The sequence below is a fragment of the Balaenoptera ricei genome, chromosome 13, assembly GCF_028023285.1.
Source record: "Balaenoptera ricei isolate mBalRic1 chromosome 13, mBalRic1.hap2, whole genome shotgun sequence".
In the NCBI taxonomy this organism is placed as follows: domain Eukaryota; kingdom Metazoa; phylum Chordata; class Mammalia; order Artiodactyla; family Balaenopteridae; genus Balaenoptera; species Balaenoptera ricei.
Genome location: NC_082651.1, coordinates 82,480,660 through 82,504,733, shown reverse-complemented (window position 1 = coordinate 82,504,733; position 24,074 = coordinate 82,480,660). Strand labels below are relative to the sequence as shown.

At 39.1% G+C, this 24,074-nt stretch overlaps 2 protein-coding genes across 4 annotated transcripts in view; one reads left to right on the top strand and one right to left on the bottom strand.

The window, feature by feature from the left end:
- Positions 1–20,371, bottom strand: part of HADHA (hydroxyacyl-CoA dehydrogenase trifunctional multienzyme complex subunit alpha) — a 48,314-nt gene extending 27,943 nt beyond the window's left edge. The window contains exons 1-7 of the mRNA XM_059893439.1: positions 19,781–20,371; positions 14,880–14,921; positions 14,716–14,786; positions 12,921–13,054; positions 10,865–11,003; positions 9,755–9,874; positions 7,656–7,758 (exon numbers count right to left, since the gene is read on the bottom strand). Coding sequence (XP_059749422.1) covers positions 7,656–7,758; positions 9,755–9,874; positions 10,865–11,003; positions 12,921–13,054; positions 14,716–14,786; positions 14,880–14,921; positions 19,781–19,847 — 676 coding nt within the window. The 5' untranslated portion in view covers positions 19,848–20,371. The remainder of the gene's footprint in view (positions 1–7,655; positions 7,759–9,754; positions 9,875–10,864; positions 11,004–12,920; positions 13,055–14,715; positions 14,787–14,879; positions 14,922–19,780) is intronic.
- HADHB (hydroxyacyl-CoA dehydrogenase trifunctional multienzyme complex subunit beta) overlaps positions 20,049–24,074 on the top strand; it is a 37,605-nt gene continuing 33,579 nt past the window's right edge. The window contains exon 1 of one of the 3 annotated variants that reach the window (XM_059893440.1): positions 20,049–20,256. The gene's annotated coding sequence lies outside the window, so the exon portion shown is untranslated. Of the gene's footprint in view, positions 20,257–20,753; positions 20,822–24,074 lie in introns of those variants that run through there. The other 2 variants (XM_059893442.1, XM_059893441.1) reach the window with 2 other exon arrangements.

The following is a 24,074-nucleotide window of genomic DNA, read 5'->3' as shown; positions in this document are numbered from 1 at the left end:
GCTTCCTACTGGGCCTTAGTGGAGACTCTAAGCTTAACCATGGGCCAACAGGTTACTATGTGATCTGAGCTGCCTGTCATGAAATGGATGTTGTCTAACCCACTAAGCCATAAAGTTGGGTGTGTGCAACAGCACTCCATTATCAAATGGAAGTGGTATAAATGAGACTGGGCTTGAGCAGACCCTAAAGGTACAAGCTGCATGAGGAAGTGGCCAAAATACCCTTACTCCTCTTTCTCTCTCTCAGCCTGCACCTATGGCCTCATGGACGTTCCCTATGACCAGCTGACTGGGAAAGAGAAAACTCAGCAAAGAATGTGAAAATATTTGTGTTTTATGTGAATGGTCAACAAGGGGTGATCTCAAAGAGGATTTTAATGATCGAGCGGAAAAGATAACCCATCCTGTGGATACCAGTCAGCCTCTTTCCCCAGTCATCCCTGTCACTGCCCAATGGGCTCATGAACAAAGTGGCCATGATGGCAGGGATGGAAGCTGTGCGTGGGCTTAGCAACAACTACTCACCAAGGCCAACCTGGGTACAATCACTGTTCGGTGCCCAATCAGCAGCAGAGACCAACACTGATTGTCTCATACCAGGATTCTCCCAAGGTGACCAACATTCTGGCAGACTGACTACACTGCACTGCTTTCGTCATGGAAAGGGCAGCACTCTGTTCTTACTGGAATAGACACTTATTGCAGGTATGAATTTGCCTTCCTGGCATGCAATGCATCTGCCAAAACTACCATTTGTGGACTTATGGAATGCCTTATCCACCATCACGGTATCCCACACAACACTGCTTCTGATCAAGCAACTCACCTCACAGTAAATGGAGTGTGGCAATGGGCCATGCTCATGAAATGCACTGATCTCACCATGTGCCCCATCACTGTGAAGCAGTTGGATTGACAGAATGGTGGAATAGACTTTTAAAGACTCAGAGCACTAGGTAGGTGGTAATACTTTGTAAGGCTAGGGCAGTATCATCTAGGATCCTGTATAGGCTCTAAATCAACCTCCAATATACGGTGTCGTTTCTTCCATAGCAAGGATTCACGGGTCCAGGAATCCAGAAGTACATATAGAGATGGCTCTGCTACTACCCCTAGTGATCTACCAACAAAAAATGTGCTTCTGTCCTACAACCTTAGGTTCTGCTGGTCTAGAGGATTTAGTTCCAAAGTCCATCAGGAGACATAACAATGATTCTACTGAACTGGAAGATGAGACTGCCATCTGGCCACTTTGGGCTCTTCATGCCTCTGAAACAGGCAGAGAAGGGATTACTGTACTGGCTGGGGTGATTAATCCTGATTACCAGGGGAAGTTGGGTTGCTACTACAATGAAGGTAAGGGAGAGTATGTCTCAAATATGGGAGACCTCTTGGGGTGTCTCTTAGGGCTACTGTGACCTACAATTAGTTAGTGGAAAATTACAACAACCCAATTCATGCAGGACTGCTAGTGGCCCAGACCTTTTAGGAATGAAGGTCACCCTACCAGACAAAGAACCATGACCAGCTGATGTACTTCCTAAGGGCAAAGGAAATATGGAATGAGTAGTAGAAATAGGTAATTATAAATACCTGTTATGGCCACATGACTATTTGCAGAAATTGAGGGGTCCAGCCCCTAGCCAAAAACCTATGTGATATTTCAGGTCCAAGCATAGGCAATTACAGGCCTCGCAGGCCTCATGGAGAAAGCTGTCCTTCCCATACCAGACTTGGTGCCCAGCCAACGCACTGCAGTCTTTAATGGGAGTTGCAGTCAATGACTCAGGTCTCCCTGACTGGCTATGCTCTTACACACATTTTCATTCCGAGCCCATGTGCCTTCATTCCTAAGTCTCTTTATATGGGACCTTCAACCGAGGTCTTCTTCAGGTACCTCTGCTAAGGCCTCCTTACTGGGGGAGTAAAGAGAAACCTTAAAGACATTTTCCCTCACTCTGACTCAATTCTTTTCCACTCCTAGCTCTCACTATATTAAACAGCAAAATCACAAACAAAAAGCACAAAATGAGGAAAACGTGGCAGTAAATAAACCATGGAAAGGACACTTGGTTGGTTTTATAAAAGCTGAAATGAGAAGGCAGACAGTGCCTTGTTTGACTTCAGCTGGGAACATGTGCGTTGGGAGACTTGAATCTTTTGCCACTCTGTACGTGTCCATGAATGACTGCAAAAGAACCACGAGTATTACTTTTGGGGTTATGACACATGTTAGTGAGTAGGCAAATTCACAGACAGGGAACCTCAAATAATAAGGACCAACTACATACTTTGATCACAGCAGAATTCAACTAGAAATCAATAACAGAAAGATATCTGAAACATCCCCAAATATTTGGAAATTAAACAACACACTTCTAAATTATACATGGGCCAAAGAAGAAATCACTAGAGAAATCTGAAAATATTTGACCTTCATGGAATTGAAAACATAACATTAAAACATGCAGATAAAGCAATGCCAAGAAGAAAATGTATAGTTTTTTTTTTTTTTTTTTTTTTTTGGCTGTGTTGCATGGCTTGCAGGATCTTAGTTTCCCGACCAGGGATTGAACCCAGGCCCCAGCAGTGAAAGCACCAAGTCCTAACACTGAACCGCCACAGAATTCCCAATGTATAGCTTTAATGCTTATGTTAGAAAAGAAGAAAGGCCTAAAATCAATGAAAGAAACTAGAAACTAGTTTCTAGTAAGAAACTAGAAAAAGAAGAGCAAATTAAATCCAAAAGCAAGGAGAAAGAAATAAATAATAAGACAGCTGAAATCAATAAAACAGCAAACAAAACCAATGGAATTAAAAGCTGATTCTTAGAAAAGATCAATAAAACTGATAAATTTCTAGCCAGACTCATCAGGGAAAAAAGAGAAGACACAAATTAGCAATATCAGGAATGAAAGAGGAGCATCATTATAGAGTGTAAAGATATGAAAAGAATAATAATAAAGTGTTATGAACAACTTTTTTTTTTTTTAACTTTTTAAAAAATATTTATTTATTTATTTGGTTGTGCCGGGTCTTAGTTGCAGCAGGCAGGCTCCTTAGTTGTGGCATGCCAACTCTTAGTTGCAGCATGCATGTGGGATCTAGTTCCCTGACTAGGGATCGAACCCAGGCCCCCTGCATTGGGAGTGTGGAGTCTTATCCACTGCGACCCTGAACAACTTTATTGAAATAAATTTGGTAAGTTAAATGAACAACTTTATTGAAATAAATTTGTCAAGTTAAATGAAATGGACAAAATCTTTGCAAAACAAACAACTACAGCTCACTCAAGAAATGGTGAACCTGGGGCTTCCCTGGTGGTGCAGTGGTTAAGAATCTGCCTGCCAATGCAGGGGACATGGGTTCGAGGCCTGGTCCGGGAAGATCTCACATGCCATGGAGCAACTAAGCCCGTGCGCCACAACTACTGCACCTGCGAGCCACAACTACTGAACCCACACGCCACAACTACGGAAGCCCGCACGCCTAGAGCCCGTGATCCACAACAAGAGACGCCACCACAATGAGAGGCCTGGGCACCTCAACGAAGAGTAGCCCCCACTCACTGCAACTAGAGAAAGCCCGTGCGCAGCAACGAAGACCTAACACAGCAAAAAAAATTAATTAAATAAATAAATTTTTTTTTTAAATTAAAAAGAAAAAAATAGAAAAGAAATGGTGAACCTGCACTACTATGTATAGAATGGATAGCTAACAAGGACCTGCTGCTGTGTAGCACAGGGAACTCTACTCAATGCTCTGTGGTGACCTGTATGGGAAGAGAATCTAAAAAAGAGTGCATATAAGTATATGTATGGTGATTTGCTTTGCTGTGCACCCAAAGCTAACACAACATTGTATATCAACTATACTCCAATTAAAAAAAAAAAAAGGGGGCTTCCCTGGTGGCGCAGCGGTTGGGAATCTGCCTGCCGATGCAGGGGACACGGGTTCGAGCCCTGGTCTGGGAAGATCCCACATGCCGTGGAGCAACTGGGCCTGTGAGCCACAGCTGCTGAGCCTGCGCGTCTGGAGCTTGTGCTCTGCAACGAGAGGCCGCGACAGTGAGAGACCCGCGCACCGCGATGAGGAGTGGCCCCCGCTTGCCGCAACTACAGAGAGCCCTCGCACAGAAGCGAAGACCCAACGCAGCCAAAAATAAATATAAATAAATAAAAATTAAAAAAAAGAAAAGAATGGTAATATGTCTCATACAGAATAAGCTCTCAATACATTAAAAAAAAAAAAAAAAAAAGGAAAGAAAGAAAAGAGAAATAGTGAACCTGGGAATTCCCTGGCGGTCCAGTGGTTAGGACTTGGTGATTTCATGGCCAGGGGCCTGGGTTCAATCCCTGGTGAGGGAACTAAGATCCTGCAAGCCGCGTGGCAAGGCCAAAAAGAAAAAAGAAAAAAGAAATAGTCAACCTGAATAGCCTCATATCTACTAAGGAAATTGAATTCATAGGTTATAACCTTCCCAAGAAGCAAAACTCCAAGTCCATATAACTTCACTGGTGAATTTTATCAAGGATTTAAGGAAAAAATAATCCCAATTCTACACAAAATCTTCGAGAAAATTGAAGAGGAAGAAGTATTTCCAACTCATTTTATGAAGTCAGAATTACCCAGATATCAACACCAGGCAAAAATATCACAAGGAAAAAAATATTATCCCTGAGACCATTATCTCTCATGACCAGACATAAAAATCCTTCACAAAATTTTAGCTGATTCAACCGGCACTTTATAAAAAGGATAATACATCACAACCAAGTGAAGTTTATTCCAGGAATGAATTCAATAGTCAAAAATCAATGTAAATGACTTTACTTAATAAACTAAAAGGACAAACCCAAACAATCATCTCATTAGATGCAGAAAAAGCAATATAGTTCTCAGCAAACTATAAATAAGGTACATCTGCAATCTGATAAAGGGTATATATGAAAAACCTACGTAACATTATACACCCTACAGCATCAGTGTGAATGTCTCTCTTAAGATTGGAACAAGTTAATAATATCTGCTTTCACTTCAAATCAATATTGTACTAAAGATCTTAGCCACTGCAGTAAGTCAAGAAAAAGAAACACCAACCAGGTGGGAAAGGAAGAAGCCAAAATGTCTTTATTTGTAGACAACATGATTATTTATGTAGAAAATCCTTAGGAATCTACAGAAAAAGCTAGTAGAACTAATAAATTTAGCAAAATCACAGAATACAAGGTCCACATACGAAAATCATTTGTATCTATATATGTTAGTAATTAATGAGAAATTAAAGTTAAAAAAGTATAATGGTACAAAAGCATGAAATACTTAGGTACAAATTTAACAAAATGTGTGCAAGGTATGTTCAATGAAAAGTATAAAACACTACTGGGAGAAACTAAAGATGACCTAAGTAAACAGAAAGTTATATTATGTTCATAATGAAAACACTCAGTATTTTTAAAATGTCAATTCTCCCCAAATTGATACATTGATTCAATGGAATCCGAATCAAGATCTTAGCAGGGGCTTCCCTGGTGGCGCAGTGGTTAAGAATCTGCCTGCCAGTGCAGGGGACACGGGTTCGAGCCCTGGTCTGGGAAGATCCCACATGCTGCGGAGCTACTAGGCCCATGAGCCACAACTACTGAGCCTGCACGCCTGGAGCCTGTGCTCAGCAACAAGAGAGGCCGCGATAGTGAGAGGCCCGCACACCGCGATGAAGAGTGGCCCCCGCTTGCCGCAACTAGAGAAAGCCCTCGCACAGAAACAAAGACCGAACACAGCCAAAAACAAATTAAAAAAAAAAAAAAAAAAAGGTCTTAGCAGATGTTTTTGTAGGTATGGATGAGATGATTTAAAATTCATATGTAAATGCAAAGAAACTAGAATAGGCAAAATGATATTGAAAGAAGAGAAGCAAGGTGGAGGGTGGGGTCACACTATCTGATATCAAGATTTACTACAAAACACAATATTCAAGACAGTGTGATACTGGCTTAAGTAAAGACATATAAATAATTGGAAATAGGAAACCTAGATATAGACCCAAACACAGAGGGTCAACTAATTTTCCACCAAAGTGTCAAGGTGTCAATGGGAAAGAAGAGTCTTCTCAACAAATTGTGCCAGGACATTTTGGATATTCATAATCACACAACAACAACAACAACAACAACTCAATCTGTACCTCACACCATACATAAACATTAACTTGAAGTAGCACAGACCAAAACGTAAGAGCTAAACTACAAAACTTTCAGAAGAAAGCATAGGAGAAAATCTTTGTAATCTTGTTAGGAAAAGATTTCTAAAACACCAGTACCATGATCCATAAAAGAAGACTTTGATACACTGGACTTCATCAAAATTAAGAATTTCTACTCTTAGATAATGAAAAGACAAGCCACAGACAGGGAGAAAACATTTGCAAATTACAAATCTCATAAAGGACTTATATCCTGATATATAAAGAACTCTGAAAACTCAGTAATAAGAAAAACAGCTAAATCAAACAAAATGGGCAAAACATTTGAACACTTTATCAGAAGATATACAGAAGGCAAATAAATGCATGAAATAAGTTCGGTATCTTTGGTCTTTAGGGAAATACAAATTAAACCCCAATGAGATATTACTACACTCCTATTGAAATGTTTAAAACTAAAAAGACTGAGCGTGCAAAGTGGTTGTAACTAGAACTCTGATACACTGCTGGTAAGAATGTAAAATGGTATAACCGCTTTGGAAAAACAGTTTGACAGGTTCTTAAAAGCTAAGCACATCTATCATATGGTCCAGCCAATCCACTCTTCAGTATTTGTCCAAAAGAAATGAAATATTTGTCCACATAAAGACTTGTCAATGAATGTTCATAGCAGCTTTATTCAGAATAGCCCCAAATTGGAAACACCTCAAATGTCTATCATTTGGTGAATGGATAAACAAATTATGGTTTATCTATACAATGGAATGACATTCAGAAACAAGAAGGAATACATTGCTGACATATAACAACATGGGTGAATCTCAAAAGCAGTATGCTAAATGAAAGACACAAAAAGCTACATACTAGAAATGTTCTATTGTATGATTGTGGTGGTGTTTACATAGCTATATACGATAGTCAAAATGCAAACTGTACGTTAAACACTGGTAAATTTATTATCATCTAAATAACATCTCAATAATGCTGATTTTTAAGAAATGTAAGAGGGTGATGAACATACATCTGGAATAGTGGTTTCCTTGGATGAGAAGAGGCAAGGAAATTGTATGGGAGGAAGCAGCACATTAGTAGATGTCAATTATTAATATCCTTAGGTTGGTTGTTTCATACATGTTTATTATATTATTAAAACAGACACAAAAAACTGAAGAATAGTTATCATGGATAATGATACAGGTAATTTAAGAACCAAAAATAATGACTCGATTCAATCCTGTACTCCTGATGTCCCAATTATAAATAACGTAAAATAGAAATCGGGGTGATGTTGAAAATGATTTCGTATTAGCTATCTTTAGAAAACTTCACTCTTCAGAATAATGACTCATTTCTTAAGTGTTTGGGTTTCACTATAACCAATATTCAAGATATTAACTCTTTAAGAAAATAAATAACTTCATAAGGCTCAATTCTGAAGCATGTTAGCACTTACCCAGCGGTTCCACCAGCTGGTCAACGAGTCCCATTTTCTTTGCTCTGTCTGCACGAATGCCTCTACCAGTCAGCATCATGTCAAAAGCAGCAGGCACACCCACCTAACAAGCAAGGATTAGAGCAAAGGTGGAAAAAAATCAGAGTGGCAATTACAATTTACAAATCATCCAACTGAGCAAAATAAATATTAAAATGAGAAAAGTCAAACCAGATTTTTGTTATATATCCATCAATGAAATTTTATACACTGATACAGATTTAGGTAAAGTTTAGTTTTAGAAACCTCCGCCTGAAGTTAAAAATGTCTTTATATCTCTTCTTTTAATTCAATATGTAGGATTTCTGTCTTATGGATTGATAAAGTGGAGAAAAAAATGTCATGTTTCCTAAAATTGTACATTTATGTCATTCTGAGTTTCTTCTGTATCATTTGTAAAATATTTAAAATTCCTATACTGGAATTAGTAGAGACTGAGAAATCTCATAGTTTTTTTTTTGTTTTTAAATTTTTATTTATTTATTTATCGCTGTGTTGGGTCTTCATTTCTGTGCGAGGGCTTTCTCCAGTTGCAGCAAGCGGGGGCCACTCTTCATCGCGGTGCTTGGGCCTCTCACTATCGCGGCCTCTCCCGTTGCGGAGCACAGGCTCCAGACGCGCAGGCTCAGTAGTTGTGGCCCACGGGCCCAGCCGCTCCATGGCATGTGGGATCCTCCCAGACCAGGGCTCGAACCCCTGTCCCCTGCACTGGCAGGCAGACTCTCAACCACTGCGCCACCAGGGAAGCCCATCTCATAGTTTTGACAATGTCTTTAGAAAGGATCTTAGACTTAACAAAAAGAGAACTCAACTAGGGCTTTGTATGTAGGTGCTAAAAGAACAGCTTCTAGCAACATTCAAGAACCAACTATAACAAAACAAAAGAAACAGCAATATTTTCTATACACATATAGGCTTATTCATTCTTTCAGTAAACCCTCTTGGCAATTCCTATGAAGGAATGCACACTATTTATTATCAGAAAACAAGTACCATAAACTTTCCCGTTTTTCTATGTCCAACTCATATCAACTTCTCTGCAAAGAGTATTTCTGCTGAGTGTTGTTTTCCCTGAAGAATCCACAGTGCCAGAGGCTATGAGGTTTAGAGGGCCCTCAAGTTTGATGTTAAGATTGCTCTGCAGCCTCCAGGTCTGACTGTCCTTCCCTTCTTAAGAATTCAAAAGCCTGACGGGCCCCTTTTGGGTCTATAGAATAAAACAGTGAGATCATCCAAATCAGGGGAAAGGTCTGCCTCTTAACAGTTATCATGAAATAAGATCCAGGGATTTGAAAACGTGGTAAGATCGCACTGTGCAGAGAAGGAACAAATTAAACTGTAAGTTCCAGAAAGCAAGACATGTATCTTATTTATCTCTTCCCTTCTTCAGGGACTAACAAAGGACCCTGATCAATCATTTTGATCACGGAATTGAAAAAATAAATAAAAAGTAGAATTGAAAAAATAAACAAATATCAGGAATAAAATGTTATTTATCCCATATATTCACGTTGTATTTGGTTTCTAAATTTTTTTTAAAAATTTATTTGTTTATTTATTTATTTTTGACTGCGTTGGGACTTTGTTGCTGAGTGCGGGCTTTCTCTAGTTGCAGCGAGCGGGGGCTGCTCTTTGTTGTGGTGCGCAGGCTTCTCACTGCGGTGGCTTCTCTTGTTGCGGAGCACGGGCTCTAGGTGCGCGGGCTTCAGTAGTTGTGGCACGTGGGCTCAGTAGTTGTGACTCGCAGGCTCTAGAGCGCAGGCTCAGTAGTTGTGGCATGCAGGCTTAGTAGTTGTGACTCGCAGGCTCTAGAGTGCAGGCTCAGTAGTTGTGGTGCACGGGCTTAGTTGCTCCGCGGCATGTGGGATCTTCCCGGACCAGGGCTTGAACCTGTGTCCCCTGCACTGGCAGGCAGATTCTTAACCACTGCGCCACCAGGCAAGTCCAGTTTCTAAATTTTACAATGAATACCCATATGATACCTTTTGTACAGAGGAAATAGCTCTACAGGGGCACATAGGACCAAGGTTCTCAAGTTCACAGGGGTATCTTAAACTCACCATTTTGGGTAGCCTTTGTGTGCCTCCCGCTCCTGGTAGGATTCCCAGCAAGACTTCAGGGGAACCCAGTACTGTTTTCTTATCTTTTGTTGCTATTCTGTATTGGCATGAAATGGCAAGCTTCAAACAAATGAAAGAAAATTAGAGTGTTAAAAAATGTAACTTTGTAACATCTTAGGATATGTGAGGGTCTAAAGATTACTCATAAAGCAGGAATGTGCCCCCAGAATAAACTGAAATTCCTTAGGCTGGCATTTGATGCTTTCTACAATTTACCTTTCTGGCCTTACTTCATACCTTTCCCCTAAGTTATTAACCTCTTTTTGGGTTGCAGATCTCCTTGAAAATCTGCTGAAAGGTATGGAAGCTCTCAAAAGAAAAATGCACACACAATTATATATGCACCCCAGGTTAAGAAGCCCTGTACGATGTAAAGACTCTTCAATCAAGCAGGCCTACTTATGGTGCCCTAATTAGGCTTTGTTTATCCTTGTCTTTGCTCACACCATGCCACATGTGGAATGTTTTCCCACTACTTTCTGGTTAATCAAATTCTGCCTATCTTTTAGGACCAGACACTGGTTTCCTTAATTAACACATGTGAAAGTGTCTAGTATAGAACTCAGCATGTGATAAATGTTCAATAAATGTTATTTTCTTTTCCCCTCCTTCTTTCTTACATGCTCCAGTTTGGTAAGCACCTCTTCTCTCAAACCTTGTGTTATTTACCATCTTTACTACTCACAAAACACTTGACATACATTATGTGTTATGTGTCTCAACCAGACTTCAGTAGCTCAAGAGCATGAATCACACTTCTGAATCTTTGCCTTGCAAACTTGAACAAGGTTTTTTAGAATTGATAGGGACCTTAGAGATCTAGTTCAAAATCTTCTCAATTTGTAAAGGAAAACATGACACTTTGGTTCACTTGCTCTGTGCCATGAGACTAAGGATAAAAACCTATCCAGAAATTTGATAACTAAAAACAAAGCTGATTCTCCCTCAACAACTTTTTTTAAGGCAAAATAGTAGCCTAAAGGTTTGCAGCTGGTGAATCCCAACAATGAGCTGGACCGTTGTCTCAATGACTTTGGAATAAATCTGTACCTCAAGTCCTCCTCCTAAGCAGGATCCATTGATGGCAGCCACAATAGGCTTTGTGGACTTCTCAACTTTCTCAAACATTTTCTGTGCTTCCTGTGATATTTGTGTTACCTCTTGAGGGGTCGTGCAAGCAGTTAACATGCTGCAGTAAACATGAGAGAAGAGAACCAAAAAAAAACCAAAGGTAAAACCATAACCTATTTTGTTCAATACTTTATCCACCATATCCTTATCCTATCATATATCAATATTTGGTAGTGAATCTTCAAACACTCAGAAGTTTAAGAATGATTTTGCCTCAGACAGCACTAATATCAGTGACATCATCTCTCTATAAAGAGTGTTAAATTTCTGGATTCAGAGAACATGAAACAAAACATGTTGAATAATTTATGTTTGTTTTGGTAACAAATCATTAGATTACAAAGCTCTGTACATGAGAAAATCATCTTCTGGTAAATATTTTCACAAGCAGATTAAACATTTTCACTATCAGGTAGCTTTCGGATTAAACATCAATCAAAATGACAGAAAAAAAGGCTTCTATTACAATAATGTTGTCCTCAATGTCCTTTAATTTCAGTTTGTTTCTGAACACATTTAAGCTGTGGGTTCTTTACTTTTGACCAAAGATAACTAATTTTCTGTCATTTTATATGCTGGGAGTTGTTCAGCTAGCCTCACACAAGCTATAAGTATTTTCCTATGGATTTAGGTAGCTACTACCAGGTACATCAGTGTCTTACTAGGCTTAAATAACCAAGCTAGAAGAAAAAGCACTTGATGGAGATAACTTTGCTTTTTCTAAAAAATAAACATAAACAAACAGAATATTTATGAATTTCTAATTACTATACATAAAAAAAGAAGGGTATACAATATTGAACAAAGTTTAAAAATATACAAACACCATAAATACAAATTACTAAGCCAATAATGCTGGCTATCATTGCCTAAACTGCAAAGAGTAATATAACAAATATAACAAATACCCATATTTTGACAGAATTAACAACCATTAACATTTTAACCCAGTAAACTAATATTAAGGTATTATCTCTCCTCCTTACTTTTGCTTTAAAGAATTTTAAAGAAGTTATATATATGTACATTATATCACTGAAAAAAAAAAGAAAATATTAGCTGTATTGGTAAAGTAGCCTTTGACCTCCTGAAGTTCTACCAGCCAATTCATTTACCCTGAAACAACCATTTTTGTATGTTTGTAGTGTATTCTTCAAACCAACTACATATTTGTATCCATAAATAATACAGAGAAGTATTTCATGTATGGTTTTAAAATGTTTATATAAACTATATACAGTATCAAACATGCTGCAACTTCCTTTTTTTTTAAACTTAACATTATGTTTTTGAGTTCTACCATTATGCTGTAGATCTAGTTAGTTCCTTTGAATTGTTTCTGTAGTATTTTATCTTGTGAATATTCCACATTTACTTATCTATTTCCCTCATGACTGATGTTTAGCTTGTTTCAAATTCTTCACTATTTTAAACTACACAGGACTGAACATCCCTATGCATGCATGGGTCCTTAAAACCAAAGGGTGGGATTTCTTTAGCATATATACGTAGAAGAGGTATCACTTGATTATATGATACGTGCATTTTCAGTTTTACTAAATTTTATCAAATTACTCTCCAAATTGGCTATACCAATTTGCATTCCTACTAGTAATATTTAACTTTCTAATTTTCCCAAGTCCTTGCTAATATGATATTTTCAAACTTTTAAATGTTTGCTGGTCTGGTGGATGAAAAAAAAGGGCATCTCATTGTTAGTTTATTTTCATTCTACTCAAATATTGCTCCTTGAACTACTACTTCAACTTCTTTAAAGAAAGGCTGTATTCAGTCTTATAAGGTTTAAGCAACAAGTCCCTCTTTTTTATTAACTTTATTATACTCATGAAAATAACTTTAAAAAAACTTGCAGAGAAAATTTACTTCTACCTTCTTTTAAAAAGAGAAATGATTAGGCCTAAAAAATATACCATTAGCCAAGATAAAAGATGACTTCAAATTTCCTAAAACTTACTTGAGATCAGCACCTGCAATGAAGCACCCTGGCTTTGATGAGATAAGGACAGCACTTCTGATTTGATTGCTAGACCAGACTTCATTCATTACTTCTATGAACTCTGAATGCAGTTCTTGACCCAGAGTATTCACCTATCAAAGGGAAATACATATAAATGTAAGGGTTTAAATTCGAAGTAACAGATGTGCAAATCACCATCAAATGCTATTTTGATTATAGGAAATACGTTTATCCAGGAGAAATATACAGTTAAAAGAAAGAGACAGGTGGGCTTCCCTGGTGGCGCAGTGGTTGGGAATCTGCCTGCCAATGCAGGGGACACGGGTTCGAGCCCTGGTCTGGGAAGATCCCACATGCCGCGGAGTGACTGGGCCCGTGAGCCACAACTGCTGAGCCTGCGCGTCTGGAGCCTGCGCTCCGCAACAAGAGAGGCCGCGATACTGAGAGGCCCGCGCACCGCGATGAGGAGTAGCCCCCGCTTGCCGCAACTGGAGAAAGCCCTAGCACAGAAACGAAGACCCAACATAGCAACCAATCAATCAATTAAATAAATAAATCTTTAAAAAAAAAAAAAAAAAAAAAAAAAAAAAAAAAAAAAAAGAAAAAAAAGAAAGAGACAGGGAAACAAACAAACAAACAACCCAGCAGCTGTCTATTCAGGTGCTTTGGCCAACTGTAAGCATCCCTCCCTCTAAAAATAGTTCTACTTAAAGGAGGAACTTGTATTCCTGAGGAGGTCATATTCCTAAGTTTCAATCATATGCAGGCTATAATTAAGTCTACAAACATTTATCAGCATGGAAAAAATTTGTATAATGTTAAGGAAAAAAAGAAATCAAAATTAGACAGATAGTATGATCTTAATTTTTAGAATATTATTTGTTGAAACTGGATTAAATGTTAAAAGTGGTTATCTTTGGGTTTGGAGTATGAATGATTGTTATTCTCCTCTTTATTGCTTTAAAATGTCCTACTATAGGCATGTGTTATTTTTGTGTTCAGGAAAAATGGTCAACTTACAAAAAATATCTTAAGTTTGAATCATTGCTCAGTAAATGCTAAGATTTACTCTAGCGAGGGGGACTGGCTCTTACTTTCCTTAATTTGTGATAGTTGTTAATTGCTTCCATCTAGGTCCTCCTACTTCATTGAGGCCTCTGGTAATAAGATTTCTGAAATATGAAATCTTTACACCAACTTTAGGTGAGGGAAAAGCATGAGCTCCTGCAATAAAGCTCTTCTTGGCAAAAGACTGGATTAATGCTGCATGCTTTTTTGAAGTTGCCAAAAACAAATGAAGTTCCACTTTGAACAGAACTTGATTTCTAACATATGAACTGCACCGAGTCATTCAGGTCCCGTAGGAAACTAAACGACATTTAATCCAGCCAACTTACTATGAATAATGACTTATGTCAGGCAGGTTAAGGAAGCTGATTTAATAACCTCATAGTTAAGATGGGTAGGTCAGTTTTAATTCTTATAAACAAAGCTTATACTTTGCTTCTTATCTAATAAACCACCTTATCATTCTACAGTGTAACAAAAGGCTAGTTTTATTAATCCTTGATGTTAATCTGACACCTAAAGTCAACTAGGAGGAATTCTTAAACAAGGACCTCTGCTGCAGAAAACTGCATTCCTTGGGCAATTTCTCAAACTCTAACTATCAAAACTGTAAGTTCATGTGATAAGATTACTGCCAAATTGGTGGATTTATTTCTTTGCCATTCAGGACTGGATTAATGAATGTAGTGAGTAGAAATAAACTGCAGCAAGTTAAATTAGGTACCTTTGAATTGGGTGAGTTAATTCGAATAACTGCTACGTCCCCTTTGACTCCATAGTTAATATGGGTTCTGGCTAAAAAGAGAAGGAAAATTTATTTATAAACATGTTTATTGCTAAATAAGTATAAAAAGCAATGTAAGCATATCAACGAGAAGTTAAACTTACTCAGCAAAGCAGAGGACTTTGTAAAGTTGCGGCAAATATAACCTGTAAGAAAAAGGTATTTCAAAATTAATTATTTTACAAAACAGAATTTCCATAGTACCTGCTATACATAACAAAGCTGGACTTTATAACAACCACAACAAAACAAAGTGTTCTAAGCCATTATTGTGACCACTGCTGTATCTTTTTGTTTCAATTATCAGGTCAAATGATTATCTGGATACTAAATGTGGTAGGTGGAAGAATGGCCTCTCAAGGATGCCCATGTCCCCAGAAACCGAGTATGTTAGGTTATATGGCAAAGGGAAATAAAGGCTGCAAATGGAATTAAGGTGGCTAATTAACTGACCTTAATACAGGGCGATTAGCCTGGATTATTCAGGTACACCCCATGAAATTACAAAGGAGGAGAAAAGGCAAAAGAACCAGAGATGGCAGCATGAGAACTCATTTTGCTGGCTTTGAAGAAGTCAAGGAATGCAGGCAGCCTCTGGAAGCTAGAAAAGGCAACGAAATGGATTTTCCCTTAGAGCATCCAGAATGAACACAGCCCTGCCAACACCTTTGATTTTAACCCAGTAAGACTCATTTCTGACATCCATAACTGTAAGATAATAAAGTTCTATTGTTTCAATAGTTTGTGGAAATTTAGGGCCACAATAGGAAACAAATACACTAAGAAATAAGTAATCTACATAATGTTAGTTCCAAATGTATTCCAAATATATCTCAAGCATGTTCTCTAGCCAGGTCCTCTTGCATTTCTATGGAGAGATGGACTTTCCAGTGTCATGAAAAATAAAATCAAGGGGCTTTAGAGGCTCCATGTTTCTCTCTATCTTGCAGTTCTTTAAAGGAGGGGAAGCGAAGGCACAGAAAAAAGCAGCTTTATACTGCTTTCAAAGGCAAAACAACATACTATTAAAAAAAAAAAAAACTGTAGATGGCACCAGAACCAGAGTGGGGTGATCGCTGGTTCTGTCTGCATTTTTTTTTCTTTAAGCAGTCCAAGTCAGCCCTCATGGTGCAAAGACAAAGGACCCGAGAGTCCAAAGCCTTGGGTTCGACCACCAAGTTTATTATTTACTAGTTGTATGACCATGTACAAGTCTCTCAGAGCATTTCAGTGTCCTTATAAAGATAGAGTAAAAGTGATGTAATGATTATAAAAGTACCTATAAGTCAAAGTCCTACACCAAAGTAAATTAAGATAAGAGAAGCCAGACATCTCCTCAATCTCCAGTGCCTCTACTTCACTAATGATATACTTCCCTTTGCTTTTCCATCATTTGAGATCTGTGTCATCTGTATTTGTGACTCTTCCTTCTTTATATCTGTATCATGGCTCTACAAAGCCTTATCTTGAGATTCTGTCTACAAGGATCTTTGCCTTCCCTGCCCAAATTTTTATCTTTATTACTCATTGTTTTGTTCTCTAATCGCTGCATCTGTAGCAGGTGTTTCCCCCAACTAAACTGTAATCTCCTCCAACATCATCTTATAGTCATTTATCCCACAACAAAAATCTAGTGTGGCCTAGAGTGAACAGAAAGACAAAAATCCCTGTCTTTGTGGAGGAGGTGAAAACAGGCCTGGCATAGAAAGGAGTTTCCCTATAAAGTAGAAATTCTGTGGGAGGGGAGCCAGATAATAGGCAATTCTAGCTAGAACAGGGTAAACTGAATTAGTGACAAGGAACTGATCAGGAATGCAGGGTGGGAGAAGATGGGGTGGAAAGACAGATAAAAAACAAGAAACATAAATATGGAAATAAATATGTTAGAAGATAAGTGCCTAAGGAAAAAAGAAAACAGAGCAGGTGAAGGGGCTTGGACGTGGGTTGTAATTCTGAAGACCAAATATTTGAGACAACAGGTTTGAGCTCATTAGCTTATAAACCATAAACTCTCATCTACTAACCTACCTTCCCCCCCCCCATATAGACATACACAAAACCTCCTCTAAATCAATAGAGACAAGAAACAAAGAGAAAAACAGCAAATGTACAAACATGTCTGGAAAACAATTTCAAACCACAGTCAACTAAATCAAGTTGAAGTACACGGTAGCTTTGCTTTCGGAATCCAGCCTTACTCACTTCCTAATTAGGAGAGCTTACTTTACAGCAGCGGTCCCAAACCTTTTGGGCACCAGGGACCGGTTTCATGGAAGACAATTTTTCTACCGACTGGTGGGGGCGTGGGGTGGGGGATGGTTCAGGCGGTACCGGCCTGCAGCCCCGGGGGTTGGGGACCCCTGCTGTAGAGCAGCTGGGTGAACTTTAGCCTATGTTTCCTGTGCCAGCAAAAGAGAGAGAAACCTCTGGCCTACTTTGTAATCATTTAAATAATTTAACTTGAGAAGATACTTACAAGACGGAAGACTACAGCAGTGCAGAGAGCTGGATTATGCTAACACAAATTTCAAATATGAAAGTGTTACTTTGGTTGTAACAATCAACAGCTTTTCTCAATATTCAGTACCGGGGGAAGGGACAGGATTAAAGAAGTGAGAGTCAAATTTAAATATACACCGTCTACTAAGGTATTTGTCTCCAGTTCATTTTCTGTGAAATTATTCTACCACTTAGGTAATCAGGAATTTGGATTTAGAGTAAGAGTGGGAATTAAACAAGATATTTTGGTCAAGGTGTGATTTTCATTTGATAGTCATACTAAGAATTATAGCACTCAGGCAGGAATGGGTTAAAACTTCAAGAAATACAAAGCAGCATCAAGAGATTTTAATCATCCATCATTAAACGTCATAATCTCATTAAATGCTTGGCAATGCCGTGGCATAGACTTTCAGTTAGGGGTAGGGTTAGGGTTAGTCTGTTGAGTATAAATGGCAATCCAGGTGTGCAGGTAATTTTAAATTCACTTTCTAGACTTTTTTTCAAAATTTATACATTGCTACTAAAAGGAGCAATAGCTATAATAAGCCATATTTTTTTAATTTTTAAAATTAATTTTTATTGGAGTATAGTTGATTTACCATGTTGTGTTAGTTTCTGCTGTACAGCAAAGTGAATCAGCTATACATATACCTATATCCACTCTTTTTTAGATTCTATTCCCATATAGGTCATTACAGAGTATTGAGTAGACTTTCCCTGTGCTATACAGTAGGTTCTTATTAGTTATCTATTTTATATATGGTAGTGCATATATGTCAATCCCAGTCTCCCAATTTATCCCTCCCTCCCCAAGCCATATTTTCTTATAGGTTAAAACACAATGCAAAATATATACACACATGTGTGTATATATATTTCTATAAAAAAACATAGAAAAACTAGGCTTGTAACCTTTTATGACATGTAAAATGTAAAAATTACTTTAAAAAAGTCTCAGATCTGTATCAATAGAATCATAGTTCTTCAGGGCAGGAAAGAGTTGTAACAGCTAACGTTTATTAACGTTAATAGTAGCACTTACTCCACGAAAAACTGCTTTACACCTAAAATAACTCCTTTAAAGCTCACAAGGTGGTATTATTCCCCATTTCACAAATGAGAAAACAGACATAAATTATTTGCCCAAGGTCACCAAAGGGTAAGGTCACCAGAGGGTAAAAGGCAGAGCTAGATTCAAACCCAGAAGTCAGACTCCAAATTTAATGCTTTTAATTGCATTACCTTAAAATCAATGGAGGGAAAGCTCAAAAATATACATTTGATATTTTTAAAGTGTTAAACCAAAAATGTGGAAAATAGACAAACTGTTAGGTCACATGACCAAATGCTAACAGTAGGTATGTGAGTAGTAAGGGAATGGGTGATTCTTTTTTTCTTAATCCCTGTCCCCAGTCTTTACAGCATTTCAATTTTCTGTAATCTTATGATTGACGCGCGCGCACACACACACAAAGCAGTCCTGTGGAGACTAAAAACACTGGTCGAAATAAGAAAGCAGAAGAGATTCAATCATTCGAAATTAGTCCCTTACAGTAAAGGGAGATTCCAGGCACTCTTCCAAAAACAGCATACGGTATTACCCCGGGGGTTCAGAAGGAGGAAGGCATATTATAAATTATACTTCTAATTAAGTAACCGATATTAAGTACAACATGCAATAAAAAGTCACATTTCACCTTAAAGATTTGAGATGGAAGGAAAATGCTTGATTTTCCAGTCACCCACTTTAACTCTTTCACTGCCAGTTTGAAGACAAAAAGACAATATAGCTAATGCAAGCTAACTGGGTATCGTCAGAAACAAGAGTAGAAATAGTTGTAAAATTATCTAACATCTTGCTCCTTAAGAAAGAGGGTATCTGCGTATTTTTTTAAAAAAATGCTTCTTCTAGCAAATTGCAGAACCTGCCCCTTGAAAATCTATATATTATACGTTCATAGTGGGATTACTGGAACTGCAAGAGTTGCGCTTCCTATTGAAGTGCGGTAATAGGTACAAAAAAAGGTTTTATGGAAAAGGGGCAGGGAATGGCAGTAATTTGCAAGGCTGGTAAATTTCACACAAGAAGGTTTTAAGATGCCTCTTGTTACAGGCAAGGTGCAATGGAGCCACAAAGATGTGACAGACTGGCCTGTCCTAGTCCTCCTACTCCTCCCAATCTCGTAGGAACAGGCTCAAGGCCATCATTAAAGGAAATAAGAGGAGACCAGCGGAAAGTGCCAGACCGGGAGGACAGGGCTCAGAAACGTTAGGGCTTATGGAGCCCGAAATCGCTGCAGGACTCATGAGAGAGGAAATGTCAGTCCCTGCGCCAGGGAACAAGAGACCGGAACCCAGAGCAGCATCCCTCCCCCTTATCCAAGGCTGGGACCCTGGGCCGGGGCAGGGAGGTGGCAGCGATGGGGAGACGAGGCTCCGGGGAAGCTCGGGTCTCCGTAGGAGGTCTGCCCGGGGCTGTTGGGCGCCCTCAACCAGGCCTCACCTGGGCAGCGGAGCATCCTGGAGGGAGTAAAGCGGCTGAGGCTGCCAACTGCCCGGGAGGCCACCATCTTGAGCAGGAAAGGACGAAAGTGGACGGCGCTTCAAGTCGTGGGAGCCAAGCAGAGGACTTTTCTTTCCGTAGCCTGGCTCTGGCCAGGCGCCCGATGTACTGCCTGACTAACACCGCTATGGCGAGCTGCCGCCGGTTCCTTAACCTCGCCCTTCGCTTCTGGCTAACGGGGCGGAAAGGACACCTTCTCCGCGGGGAGGAAGGCAGGCCAGGGAGGAGGGGGACAGAGTTCCGGATTTTCCAGTCAGGCAGCCGGAGGGCAGCCCGGAAGGCCTGCGAAGCCCGCGGAGCCGGTGGGAAGGGTGAAGGGTCCTTTCTAGGCAGGGCCCGCCCCTTGGTCCAGTCGAGTCCAGTCGCTCGGGTCCAAACCTTGCCGGCAGCAGGAGTCTGAGCCCCCGCGAGCTAAGGTGAGGAGGCGCGTGCGCTCGGCTTTCCGCCTGGCCTTTCCCCGGCGAGGTCCGCACTTCCTTTCCCACCTGCTACGCCCGCGGCCGCCTCCTCTCCCTGGGGCAGTGGAGTTCGAGGGAGCGGAAGGAAGCTTCTCGATGGGGGTCTCCCGTACCAGTGCAATTTGGGCAGTAATTTGGCCTAGCCTTCGGTCTGTAGCTCAGAGCAGCGGTGTCGCCTGTGTCTTTTAATTTATCACCGCATGTTAACGAACTGTTGGCTTGTGTTTGTGTCGGTTTAAAGCGCTGGCCTGTGTTCCAGTGTTGTTGTTTCACCTGCTTTGCCTGGAGCCAGGCCGGCGGCAGTAGAGATTCGGTACAGGGCTCGGGGTTTACCCCTTTTATGTTATCGAGGGTGGGTCTCGGTCGTGTGGCTTTTTCGGGACTCGAATGTGGGAGGAGCTGAGACATGCCTGTCTCCCGCTCCGAGATCCAGGGCTCAAGATTATTTTCTAATCCAGAGGGGACCCGGAGATCATCTGGTCATTCATCCCCTTCACTTTATCAGTGAAGCCCATGAATCAGGGTGAGTGAGTTTACCCATGGCCACAGGTGGTAGAAATAGGACTAGAGGTCTGCTAACTTCTAGTCAAGGGCTCTGCATTGCCTGAAAGCTGTTTTTGTGCTGGAAAGGTAGGCTTGAGTCCTGGAAACAAGTGATTGACTACAAAAACTAATGTTGAGGGCCCTCTAGGCCCTTTCACCACCATCTCATTTAATCTTCACGATCCCAAAATTGTTATTTGCATTTTGTAGGTGAAGTTTGGGAGGCTCGGAGATTATGTAAATTTTCTGGTAGGTGGCAGAGCCAGGATTCGGCCATAAATTTAAGTCTCACTGTTCACCAGATTGACTGTTCCGCAGGAGAGGGAGAAGGAAGAGGCAGGGAGAAATGGCAGGGAAGTTGAGACTGAATTGAGGAGTATGGAAAGAAAGAAGAGAGGTTTCTGTTTAAAGTTCAAGTCAAATAGTGAATCCCCCATCACTGTGAGCACCTTAAGCAGAAACTGCATGAGCAGTGATCTCTTAATTTGCAGAAAGGATTCTTGATGACCTCCAAAGGCCCTCCATCTCACAAGGTTTTTACAGTTCAAAGCTTGCCTCCTGCCCACATAATGTTCTTTCTGCATCTAATTCGGTGTAGCACTTACTGTTTAGATCAAGAGTGGCAAACTTTTTCTGTAAAGGGCCAGATAGTAAATAGTTTAGGTTTCACAACCCACATTGATCTCTGTCACATATTCTTTGTTTTGTTTTGCTCTACAACCTTTTAAAAATGTAAAATCTATTGTTAGCTAGAGGCCCATGGGTTGAAGTTTGCCATCCCCTGATTTAGGTCACCCTTTTGGCTCTTGACTTTTTTGTTTCCTGTATTCTGAACAAAATCAAGTTCCATCAAGGGCAGAAATGTTATGCTTCTCACTGTGTCTTACATAAAGGGGAACTAAATACATTTATACCATCACCCACTAGAATTAATAGCAAACACATGTATAACCCTTACTATGTATCAGGCACTGTTCTAAGTGCCATATATATATACACCTCACAACAACCTATGAAGTAGGTACTTTAATTATCTACAGTTTACAGGTTCATCTTACAGATGAATTATTTACATCTCACTCCTAAAACAGAGAAAGAAAATGGCCTTTGGAGGTCATCAGGAATCCTTTTTGCAAGTTAAGTAGCTTGCTTAAGGTCATACAACTAGGGTACAGCCAGGATTTGGATTGGGCGGTTTGCCTTTAGTGTTTGTGCTCTTAAGGATATTGTGGATTGTGTCTTAATGATACTGTAATAATGAGCTGTTAGAGCCACTCCATCTTGCTTTCATTACTTGTTTAGTCCCTTCTTCATGTTACTTGCTCCCAGGTTCCTGCAACTTCATGCATCTTTCTATAGTTTCACACCCTACTCAAGCCTACCCAGGCTCCCCAAATCCTTGAGTCAAAATGTATTTCCTAAAGCTTAAAGCAGATGACAATAACTAGGTCATATTTTGCTTAGTCCTTCTTTCTTTTGAAATCTGTCTCTACTTTTTATTAATTTTTGATGGGATGTATATTCTATTTAATTTTTTTTCCAGAAACTACAGGAAGTCTAAAGAAAATAAACATACCAATAACTCCACCACCCAAAGATAACTACTGTTAACATTTGCTGTGTATTTTTCTGGACTTTTTAAATACATTTTAATGTTTTTATCTATCTATAAAGATATTAGTATAGGCAGATTTTCTATAAAACTAGAATTATACTGTACATTAAAAATAAGATGCTCATTGTAAAAAAAATTTTAAGAAGACAGAAGAATATAAAATGAAAGTCCCTCTTTATCTCTTCCATATATAGATTCAGCTTTATGGATTTTTGTCTCTTTCTGTCATAAAATGGAGTCTTACTGTATATATATTATTCTGCAGCCTGCTTTTTCATTTAGTATATGTTGTGGACATCTTTCCATGTCAGTATATACATGTATGTCGTTATGTTTCATTTTTCTTTACAAACTGCTGAACAGTATTCCATGGTATGTTTGTAATACTATAATTTATTTAACCGTTTCCTGATATGTGCATCTACATCTTGAGTATTTCTATTGGCTAGAGATCTATGATTGCTACATATACAACTTGAATATTTCTGTTGCTTAAAGACCAATAAGAAGAATTACTAGGCTCAGAAATTCATAATTCAGAATCTGAGAGAGAACTAAAAATTGCCTTCCAAAAAGGCCTTACCAATTATACTTTTATCAACTGTACATGGAAGTGCTTAAATAGTTCCATTCTCGCTAGAATTGTGTGCTAACCATATTCTTAATTTTTGCCACTTAATAACCCCAAAATGACCTTGTTTTAATTAAAAAAATTTTTTATTGTTAGTGAGGTTGAACATTTAAATTTTTATTTATTTGACATTTTTATTTCTTCTGCGAATTGCTCATTTGCTCATTTTTCCTTTTGGTCATGTTTCAGGAAGGAGCCTTTCAGCTGCAAATAACAGAAAATTAAACTTAAATTGGCTTAATAAAGGGGATTTGTTGACTCACAGAACAGAAAAGCACAGTGGGAGGGTGGGTTTCAGATATGATTCAATCAGGGCTCTAGTTTCTTTTTTCTGAATTTTCAGCTGTGTCCTCCTTTGAGACCAGCTCTACCTTTACACTAGCTTTTATCATGTTTGCAAACTGCTCTAGCCATGCCAAGCCTCAGAAGGAAAGATGTGTGTTCCATCTGCCATTCCAGGCAGAAGACTTGAATGTCAGACTGACTAAGACCATCCCTAAATCGATACCAGTGGTCAAGGCAATACCATGCACGATTATTTTACGCCTTGGTTGCGTGAACCAAAGAGAATGAGATTATTCTGATTGGCTTAAACCCTGGAGTTGAGCTGGATTCAGTCCCATGTAAACCACATGTGGCAACTGCATAATGGGGTGAAATGGATATTGGGGTGAAAACCACAGATTCCATTATAGATTGTTTCTCTTTTTCCTGTAATTTGTAGAAGTTCTTTATGGAGTATGGGATTTAACCCTTTGTTTTCCATGTTACAAATATTTTCTCTGAATCTATTGTTTGCCTTTTAACTTTAGTGTCTTTTGCTATGTAGATATTTTAAATGCTTCTTTAATCAGTTCTTTTAGTTATTCTTTTCCATTATGGCCTCTGAGTTTTATACCATATGTTGGAAGCCTTTCCCCAAGATTATAAAAATATTCTCTGATATATTCTTGTAGTAAGTTAGAAAAATATATATTTAGATTAATG